The following is a 10,843-nucleotide window of genomic DNA, read 5'->3' on the forward strand; positions in this document are numbered from 1 at the left end:
AATTTATTTTTCGAGGAAATAGGGTCATTTTTCCGTAGAGAGCTCATGTTCTGGGTTGTTCTCATTCATGGTGTCTCTGAATATAATTTAACATGTTACTCTCTAGTCCTGTATTTCCTATAAATTGGGAGTTAGCTCCCGAGTTTCATAAAAATTTAAAATTTTTTGGATAAGGATACCTTATAAGTGTACTGTCATTAGGAAGTAGGCACAGATATAAAATTGTTCCTTGTTTTGTGATTTTAAGATTAATCATTGTGTTCAAATGTCAGCTTGATCAGTCCATCACTACGGTTCAAAGCAGTTTTTAAAATAAAGTATAACATACCTTAAATTAAATCCATGAATGCTAAGTATATATATCAGTTAATTTTTGCAAATGCATATGCCATGTAAACACCATTCAGATAAAAATACAGACTATGGTCAGCCCCTGAGATCTCCCTCTTACTCCTTCCTGTCAATGCCATCAATACTCCAAAGATAATCATCTGTTCTCACTTCTAGCATAAAAAATTTCTTTTGGCCTTGGTCTGTGTGACTGTTGGTTGAGCATCGTCTTGTGCACTGAAAGATCACCAGTTCGATTCCTGGTCAGGGCACATACCCATGTTGCAGATTCGATCCCCTGTCTGGGTGTGTGTGGGAGGCAACCAATTGATGTTTCTCTCTCTCTCCTTCTCTCTCTAAAATCAGTAAAAGCATATTTAAAAATTTTCTTTTGTCTGTTTTTGAATTTTGTATAAGTGGAATCATACAGTATATATACTCTTGAGTCTTGCTTATTTCACTTAATATTATCTGAGAGAGAATCATCCATATTGTATCAGTAATTTATTTTTTTACGTTGCTTAAAATAATTACATTGAATGGATATACTACTGTATAATTTATTTCTCTGACAGCTGATGAATGTTTGTCTGTTTCTAGTTTCCGGTACTATGAGTACATCTGCTGTAAACATGTCTCATGGTGCATACATGACTCACTTCTGTAGTCATATGCCTAGGAGCAGAAGAACCCAGAGAATGTATGTGCATTTGGCTTTCGTTAACAGCTCCAAAACGGCTGTAGCATATTTACCTCCTACGAACAGCGTATGGGAGTTCCAGTTACTCCACAGCTTCACCGACACTTAGTATTATCATTTATGTGTTTGTCTTCTAAATTCTAGCCATTCTGTTGAGTATGCACTGCCATCCGACTCTGATTTTAATGTGTATTTTCTTGAAAACAAATGGCACTGAAGACCAGTTCCATGCTTATCAGCCACTTGGACATTCTTTTTTTTAAAATCAAGTTTTTGTCAAGTGTTATGCCCAAACAACTGGGTTGTCTAGCTTTTTCCTATTGACTTGCAGTGGTTCGTAGGCATTCTGGCTAAGAGTCCTTTGGCAGATGGATGTATCACAAAACTCGTTACCAGCTCTGTGTCCTGCTTTTGCACTCTGATTGGTGTCGTAGGTGAACTTAAGTACTTAATTTTAATGAAATCCAACTCATCAATGTTTCCTTCCTGGATAGTGTTCTTTGTCCTGTGTAACACGTCTTTGGTAACCTCATGCTCATAACAATTTACTCCTGGAAATGTCATTGTTTTCTTTTCACATTTTGGTCTACAGTCCATCTGGAAATGATTTTTGTATGTAGCGTGAGGAGAGACACCAGGTAGGTAGGCAGTCTTTCCCGCTGCCTTGCAGTAGGTAAGCTGTGAGATCTTTCTTGTATATCAGGTGACCCAGAGGTGTGGCTCAGTTCCTGGGTTTTCTCTTCTGCTCCATTAGTCTATTTGCTGCCTTTGCACTCACACCACACGGCTTTTCCTCCATTAGCTTTCCCCCCAGAGCTTTCAGCAGCTGTCGGCAACATTGTCTATACCCATCATTTTCATCGAGGATTGCAAAATGGTGATATCTTACATTTCTTCTGGTTTTATTAGCTGGGAGATACGTATAAAGAAAAAAAATCCCCTATTTGCTTATCGTGAGTATATGTGGCTTAAAGAACCATTCAATTTCACAGCGCCTGGAAGTCTGTCTTGGGCAGGGACGCTCTGCCCTCAGCCATTAGGTGGCGCTATATTATGCTAAAAAAATGTCCTTACCTCAGAAGAATAGCAGGGAGCTGTGTGGTTCAAAGCATTCTTTGCTGGCTCATACTGGAGGGTACCAATTTAGCCTAGTTAATCACAACTGAAAGTCTTAGATTTAGATTTAAAAACCTAAACAATAAACGTTCTCACCAGGCCTGGGTCTCTGGCCACCCCAATGTTAAGAGAGCAAGAGGCAGCCCCATGGGAACCACAAGGACTTTATAATGGAGGAGAATGGCTCCCCCCCCCCCAAATAAAGGTTTTTCTCACCATAGAAGGGGAAGACGGGGAAGAAACAACAGATGTCCACCACCGTCCACTTCAGTTAATAACAGCCCTCTGCTTTAGATGTCACATGGAGACGTGACATAACTGTTTAGTTCTAGGCCACCGCTGTGTCCTGGAAGACTATAGTTGGTGGTTGTCTCTGAGGTACAGTGATGTAAGGGATCCTGTATCTTCCCCGCAGGCTTGTCTAGTGCCTCAACTTCCCCCACTGTGACTTAGTCCTTTGAATTACAGCACTTGCCCTTGAAAGGAAGCTACTAATCAGATTTGGTGCCATGCATTATGCTCCTAGTTCTAGATGCTGGCAGACTCTAGATGCAGAAATGGATAGCTGCAAACTACTTTTAGTGTTTTAATAAAACTCAATAGATATAATACAAACTCTAACTAAAATGTCAATTTTCCTTGCCAGGATTGTATTAACTCACACTGGTGACCCTCTGATCTTATTCTGATCAGAAGTTATTTCTGGACTTGAAAGAAATAAAAATGGGGATGTGAGTTGTTCATCATTCCTTTTGGCATTTTCTTGGTAGAGATGTTTTTAATGAACTGGGTCCATGAAAAGGAAGGAGAAAGCAGTAAAGGGTGATGGCTTATAAACAGCTTTTCAGGGGACAAAGGATTAGGGTTAAGTGTGGGTAGGTTCCTAAGATTCTTTCCAAGGGAATTCCGGTTTCCTACAGGCTGGCATGCCACATTTTGACTCGAGAGGCAAGGCGGAGTTCTAAGTTGTCAGAAGGTCTCCTAGGGCCCTGAGTGGGGGTGGGATGCATGAGATATGGGCACAAGATTGTCATTTTAATGAGGGTTAGTGGGCCCAGAGTAAAACTTTATTTCCCCTTCAATTTGGAAGAGATCTCATTGCATACTTCTAATGACATTGCACTGAAAGGAGACATAAGCTTAACACTTTAAGTTTCCACAAATTCTCTAAACATTTTCCCTAATTGCCACGACTTTCTAATTGCCTGCTCCATTAAGCCAATTCCAGCTGGCTGATTAGCTACATGTCATCACCAATGAGGAAATGCGGGTGGAAGTGCTTCGAAAAGCATGGAAGTCTCTTTTCAGCAGCTCTTCATCTTGGCCGAATGTTAAAACTATGAGTTTAAAAACACACCAGTGTGAGGGCCCCACCCCCAGCGATTTTGATTTAATTTGGCTGGGTGTGGCCAGGGCACAGAAATTTCCCAAATGACTCTCCATGAGCAGCTAAGGTGGGAGTCGCTGCTCTGTGGCAGAGGTTCTCCCATTTCAGCACCTGCTAAAACTGGTGGCCTGGAGACCTCACTTTGGAGACAATGGCTCTAACCAAATCTCCCCAATATCTATATTCCCAGGCCCAAACCAAAATAAAATAACAAAAAGTTCTCTTAAAACCACAAAGAAAAAAATCACAACAGTTCCTTTGAAGTCTCTGACATGATTTCCAACAGAATCACCCACTATGCTAGTGTGATGGCAAGCTAGCCCTGATTTCTAGTATTTGCTGATTTCTGTGATGTAGACTCTTTCACATAGATGGTTTATTAAGTAACCAACAGTTTAGAAAGTTCAACCTGCTCAGAAAAGTCCCCCAAATGTTAACAACTGGTTCTCAAGAGTTGGTAGGAGCCCATTGGGCTAACCCACGTCTGTGTGTGTGTGTTTTGGGGGTGTGGGGTTCCCAATCAACAAGTTCAGGGCTTGTTTTTATAGCAGTCACAGTCTGTGCAAATGCAGAATCAAAACATGCATATCTTGTTTTCTGCAAAGCAAACCAAACCTTCATCAAGTAGATCATCTCCTTTCATTCACATCTACTTATTTCTTCTCCAATTGTAGTGAAACAAGAGATAGTGAGATGGCAGGTAATGGAAGGTGGCTGGTCATTCCCGGATGCAGGGCTCTATCTCACACTTACAAGCAGTGCACAACCGTGCGGCCTTCCCCGCCATTGTATTCCTCCTGCCACTTGTCCACTTGGCGAATGAGCTTCAGGAAGGAGCGCTTGGACACCGGCGTGTCTCTGTACATCGGCCAGCCCAGGAACTGGAATTGCTGCACCATCCGATATCCATCTTGGGGCTGGAGAATCAGGCAATAACCAGGGAGTGAAAAGAAAACAGGCATTATTTACTTTATTGAATTCCAGTGGGCAGGTTCCACCTACTTGGTCTTCTCATCAAAGCAGGGCAATATTAAAGGAGAGGCTAGCCTATAAATAACAGAGGAAGCTTCTACTGGCCTGAGAGTTATGAGTTTTAATATTGAGGTGTTATAAAAACCCAGGTGTTTGAAATGACAGACCAGACAAATAAAAGTGAAGCCGAAGGCTTACGATTTTGCAAAAGCCAAGTGAAAAATAACACACAACACGAACGTTGACCACATTGTGTAGCAAATGATAAGATGGCTCTACTTTAGGTAATTACAGGTAAATTAAAAGTAAAGGATAAATTACAATCAGGAGATGTTTGTGAGCTCAGGGTGTTACAGATTGCACTGCGTTTCCTGTGAATATAATATGATTTTGCTTATTGGTGTGAATCTTGCTGAGATATCAATAGTTAATTAGTCTTTAGTCATAGTTAAATAGAATTGCAGTATTCAAGAAAATGTTAGAAGAGGCAACAGTTTTAATCCGCCATGGCTATACCATGTGCACTACATCTTCCGTGGCCCCCAGCAGTCTTTGACACAGGTGGTCACGCTTTTCTCATTGACACACTTTCTTCGCCTGGCTGCTCCTTGTGCCTGACTGCTCTCTCCCCTCTGTGTTGGCCTCCCTTTCTCCCAGACCACTTACTGATGGACCCCTGGCTCAGTCTAGGATCCCTTTCTCTTTTGTCTCTCATTTGATGATTTCATGGCTTTAAATATTCCAATAGTCATCAATTCATATCTCCAGATCAGACCCCTGTCCTCATAGATCCAAATGCCAACTCAATATTTCCACTTAGGTGTCTAATGGTCATCTCAAACCTGCTATGCTTCAAATTGAACTCCTGACTCTCTCTCCACATATGACCCCCATCCCTCCACCACCCCCCCGCCAACTGTCCTGTTTACACCCACCGTCTTCCCTAACTCGGTTCATGTCAATTCCATCATTCTAGTTGTCAGAACCAAAATCTAGAGAATCACCCTCAGCTCCCTAGGAGCCAAACTGTCAGCAAATCCTATTGGTTCTGCTGTCAGAATATACCAGAATCTCTCTATGTCTGACTACCTCCAACTGCTACCACTCTTGTCCTGTCATGGTCATTTCTCACCTAGATTGTTGTGATTGTCTCCCGATGGGCCTCTCTTAAAGTCTATTCTCAACACAGAAGCCAGAGTACTCCTTTTCAAAAGTAAATTATATCACGTGAGTCTTCTACTCAAACCCTGGAATGGCTCCTGATTTCCTTCAGAGCAAATGCCCAAATCTTTGCAGTGGACTGCAAGGCCCTGCATGATCTCTGCCACGCCTCTCCCGACCCCCCCCATTCCCTCTGGGTGATCAGAGCATACTGTGCTCGGGCCACATCAGCCTCTTTACTGTTCCAGAAACCCTCCCTCAGGCCTTTGCACTGACCAGTACTTCTGCCTGGAAAGCTGACTGCGGAACGTTGGATGGTTGCTCCCTCACTTCCATCAGGTGTTTGCTCACACTGTGAACCTACTTAAGACAGAGCCTTGCTCTCCCTCCTGTTAATGCCCTAGCACTTTCTACATTCCAGCTTTTCTTTTTCTATAGCATTTACCAATTTCTAACATATCTCAATATATCTGTTATATCCATTTTCACCTCCCATGGCTGTGATTCTTACTCTGGATGCATTGTAAATACGGAATATCCTGCTGATGATGTCTTCTTCTAAATCAGCAGAAACAAATTCCACTTGGATGGGGCCATGTCTGTGAACTCCGTTCTCTGGCCAGTACTGTGGACACAACTGAATTCAGAACACAGAAACACGCGGTTATTTATAAGCATAAGTTTACTCTGAGCAGTTTGGATATGGTCAGTATTGACATTCAGTGGGTCTTAATACTTCTGTGATTCACCAAGTTTTCTTTCCTTTCTCTCTTTTCCTTCAAGAAAGTAGACTTGCGGACTTTGCTGTTGGCTGATTGCTCAGCTCCATCTGTCCTTCATCTAGTACTTTCCCCTGCATTTTCTGAGAAAGCATCATTAAACTATGAGCGATTCTGTTTTCTGAGACCATGTGGATGCTATTTTACACACCCCATTGTAAGATTCCTTTTGCTGCTGACAGGAACTCTTACAAGGCCCTGGGAAGATGCCACTAGCTGCCATTAGAAGAGCTATGGTACTTAAGATGACACACATACCTGCAAACACCCAAATCTCCATCTTCCCCTGGGCTTGCTTTGCAATTTGTAATCACTTTGGGAATAGGGCTATTTTGTGACAAGATACTGATAACAGTATTAGGTTGCATTTTTATGCTCTGGTCCAAACCCTCCTGCTCTGTTGTAGGAATGACAGACCAGACAAATAAAAGTGAAGCCTGGTGTAATAAGAGTAAATGCTTTACCTGGAGGTGGCTTTAATAAAAGCCACAATTTCCTAGAGTCTCACACTCGAGCTTTGGTGACACTAGGTTACTTTTGTATGAATGGGATGCGATGCACAGTCTATGTGGAAGAAGTGCAGCTGGGCATGGTGGCTAACGAAACTGGCACTTCCATTCTGTTAGCCACCGTTCTATTAGCCCCAGTTTAGTAGAAATACTAAATTTAGAGATAGGTGAGAGAACACCCAAGGTCTTTCCTTCTCACAAGACCCCAATAGGCATTTAAAGTTGGAAACTAAACTTCTTTGGGGACATGATATTCCAGTGACATTTTGGATAGTATAATGTAACTTTTATCTTTCTGATTTACCAGAGGGACAAATAGCTGTGGTGAGACAAAAAAGAACCACTTCATTACTTTATAACCAGTTTCTATTGGGCCAAGAGCAGATGAAAAACACATCAGCTCATTTTAAGCAGAATGAAGGGCCACAACAAGAGAATCTACTAGCTGAATTTCCTTTTTGATGACTTTTATTTTCCAAAGGATCTAAAAATCTTATTGGTCACAGGTGGCAAAGGTTGATTTATATGCAAGATAATTTTCAGTTAATGGTGGGTCAACCTAAAGAGCAATCTTCCTCTATTATAAAGAAGTTAGAGATTTGGACTTTATGATTAAGAATGAAAGTAGGGTAACTAAGGGTACTTTCTTAACAGTATCTTAGAAATTATATTTATTTTTAAAATTTATATTATATTAGTTTCAGGTGTCCAACCAGTGATTAGACACTATATAACAGTAAGTGATCATCCAGATAAATATAGAACCCAAGTTGGTGGGGCAGGGTCTAAGGGAATCACCAGGGCAGGGTGAACAGTCATAGCCAGGTTAATGGAGACTCAGATATGGCACCCCCTGCTGGTTCTGTGGGGGAAGGGATCACAAAGGGAGCAATGGTCTTTGCCAGCACTTCCGTGAGAAAGCTGCCCCTCCAGCTCTCATCTTGATGCCAAACATTTTAGTTTCTTCCCTTATGTCTCTGGTACTTTTCAAGGTGATGACCAAGCATTGGAGTTCAGAGGGAGAGAGTCTGAATAAGTCTGTGTGGGGCCTTTTAAGAGGAACTGCCTGGGACTCCAGCAGCTTCCATCACACTCACCCACAACTCCCGCTGGTATTTATAGCCTGAAGTTATGGGGACTTCTCTTCCTGGCATTGGAACCCTGGGCTAAGGGGCCTGGTTTGGGGCTGGAACCTTTTATTCTTCAGGGGGAATCTCCACAGCCAAGATATTCCTCCTACTTTTTATGTGCTACATTTCTGCCCCTCATACCAGTCTTGATGTGGCTTCTTTTTTAAATCGTTAGTTGTAGGACTTCCATTGAGCTAGATTTCAGGTGGTTCTGAATAATGGTCGTTATGTAATTTAGTTGTATTTTTGATGTGGTTGTAGGAGGATGTGAGTAGCACGTTTCCCTGTACCTCTATCTTGACCAGCCATTTATTTATTTTTAAATAATGCTTTCATGAAAATTTCCCTTCCTCACCAGCACTTCCTGGCGAAAAGTTATAAAACTGCCTTATCAAACTATAGCATGCTAATATTTATTTTCTTTTTGATATCCAAATGTACCCACTGTTAAAATTAATAGGCATTGTGATGGGAAGCCGGGATGGTAATAAAATCCGAACATGCACGGTTGAACTGTTCTGCCCATTTTACTCCTGACTGAGCTAGCTTTGCTTTTTGCTTGTTCTCTCAGTTCAAACCCTGATCAAAAGCTTGTCATTTACACCAAAGAAATATGAATGGCCCAGGCTGACATTTGGCTCTTGGCACACTGCATTCTGCACTTTGCCCAAGTAAACCATGTATAAAATGGCTTAAATGGTGTATAACACACCCATGAACTGGACCTATAAATACTTAAAATAGTTGAGTGCTATTCTCGTACAATTGCAAAGCCTTTAAGTTCAAATGCTCAGTTTAGCGTTCTCTGAAAGACTGACTCCCAGGAGCCCCTTTTCTCTCACTCTGAAAATCAGCTCTGTCTGCTGAATGGAATTACTGTCTCTTTGTCTCTCCTCCCACTGGCCAGGCAAGGCTTGGATTCAGTCCAGAAAGTTTGGGTTTAGAAGGCAGCTTCAGAATTCAAATATTGCTGTTCAAAGAGAACACACAGAAGTCACTAACGCCTGGCTCACTAATATGAACAAAACAGTACATCACTACATTTCAGGATCCACATTAGGGGGAAAAGAATGATTCTGAAGGGGGATCAAGTCCTTTATTCCATAACTGTCTATGACTAAGGACTCTTGAATTAGGGAAATTTAACCTGGACACTGCGGGTTAGAAAACCAGGATCCGTAGTTCTATTTTGAGTTGTGTCTTTGAAGCTCTCTTAGCTGTGGTTGTGTTTTTAAATGGCTGCAATCTATCCTCCGGAGAGGATCAATGGGGAAGACCTAAAACATTTAAGCTTCTTAAGCAAAAAGGACTAGATGAGGACAAGGATTGTCATTATTATTTCATGAACTTTCAGGCTACAGCCTAACAATATAATGTAGTATCTCTAACATAATTAAAAACATTACAGCATTAAAGTGAATTCCTTATCATTTATGGCAGATTGATGGCAATAAAGTAGATTTCAGGAAGGGAAAATCTTATCAATCTTATCCACTTTGGATGCTGAAATAGGCCATTTTATTATTTATTTTATTTTAAAGAATTTGTCTCTATTAGATAGAAAATGAATTCAGTTCCAGAACAAGTTTATTCTTAAAACATGCTCAGTTCAAACTTAGCATAACTGTCATGACAGTTAAGCCTGTGATTAGTATGGCTGTATCCTAAAGCAATAAATTCAGCTCCTAAACGGCCACTGTGCTAATGCTCGCCTGACAAGTCTCTTTAAGAAAATGTTTTTAAACCCCATTATTAATATCGAGTCATTACTGTCCATTCTATCTTTTTTTATGTTTAAGAAGAGGAGCTATGATAATGTCCCATTTATCATTCTGAGCTTCTCTTATCTTCAAGGCCCAGTTTTATTTCTTTTTAATATCTTTATCAAAGAGTTGACACAACTAATTGCTGTCCCTTAAAATTGCCTGCCGGTCTCCACTGCCACCCCGTCATGGTACTATCCCTGATGGGATCAGGCGCTGGGTTAGGTGCCGACATCCATCACGGCTTTCTGGCTTGCTTGCTCTGGTTTTGGCGTTGGGATGTTCCTGTTCCTGTTCCGCTCTGACTCTGCCCATTACCTCGATTTCCCTCCAGTCCGTATTTCCATCCTTTCTGACTCTGTCTTGCCCTCTCACTTCCACCGTCTGTAATTCCAGCCTGTCTTTTGGGTTTCAGACGACTTTCTGCCCCAATCCCTAATTCCATCTGATTTGTAACGTTTGTGTTTCAGCATCTCCTATTCTCAATCCTCGCCTGGCTTTTGTGACCTGGCACTGGAGGCCACACTTTTCAATGTGCAAACAAAGCAAACACAGATTTAACCCTGGGCATGAGCTCATGAGTCTCACCTGGGCCGGATCCACATCATTCAGCATAACTACAGACGTGCAGTGATAATCCAGGACCAGTCTCCAGAAGTCTTTCACTGTGTTTGGCAAAGGATGCTGGGTGACTATAAAAGCGGAAGGCTGTTTATAGCTCTGCAAACACACAAGAAACATCCAAATATATCAGAAAATATGAAGGGAAGAAGCTAAGGCTATTTTATACGCATACAAATTTGTGACATAAAACACTGAACATATTTAACAACCGTTAAATTCTATCACCGTTGTCAATGCCAAAACAGACTAAATATAAACTTATCTGCAGAAGAGTAATGGTAAAATATTCTCACTTTGACACTAAGAACATAAGAGCATTTTATAAAATTTTTGCTGTCTCTAGTAGAAAAGCAATATTGGCCTTATACATAA

At 41.4% G+C, this 10,843-nt stretch overlaps 1 protein-coding gene across 3 annotated transcripts in view; it reads right to left on the minus strand.

The window, feature by feature from the left end:
• Window positions 1–10,843, minus strand: part of PTPRM (protein tyrosine phosphatase, receptor type M) — a 466,311-nt gene that overhangs the window by 11,021 nt on the left and 444,447 nt on the right. For all 3 annotated transcript variants that reach the window (XM_006763285.2, XM_015563601.1, XM_006763284.2), the window contains 3 exons: window positions 10,436–10,567; window positions 6,178–6,303; window positions 4,287–4,450 (listed from right to left, as the gene is read on the minus strand). In XM_006763285.2, the coding sequence (XP_006763348.1) occupies window positions 4,287–4,450; window positions 6,178–6,303; window positions 10,436–10,567 (422 nt within the window). The remainder of the gene's footprint in view (window positions 1–4,286; window positions 4,451–6,177; window positions 6,304–10,435; window positions 10,568–10,843) is intronic.

Source organism: Myotis davidii, unplaced genomic scaffold, assembly GCF_000327345.1.
Source record: "Myotis davidii unplaced genomic scaffold, ASM32734v1 scaffold78, whole genome shotgun sequence".
Taxonomy (NCBI): Eukaryota; Metazoa; Chordata; class Mammalia; order Chiroptera; family Vespertilionidae; genus Myotis; species Myotis davidii.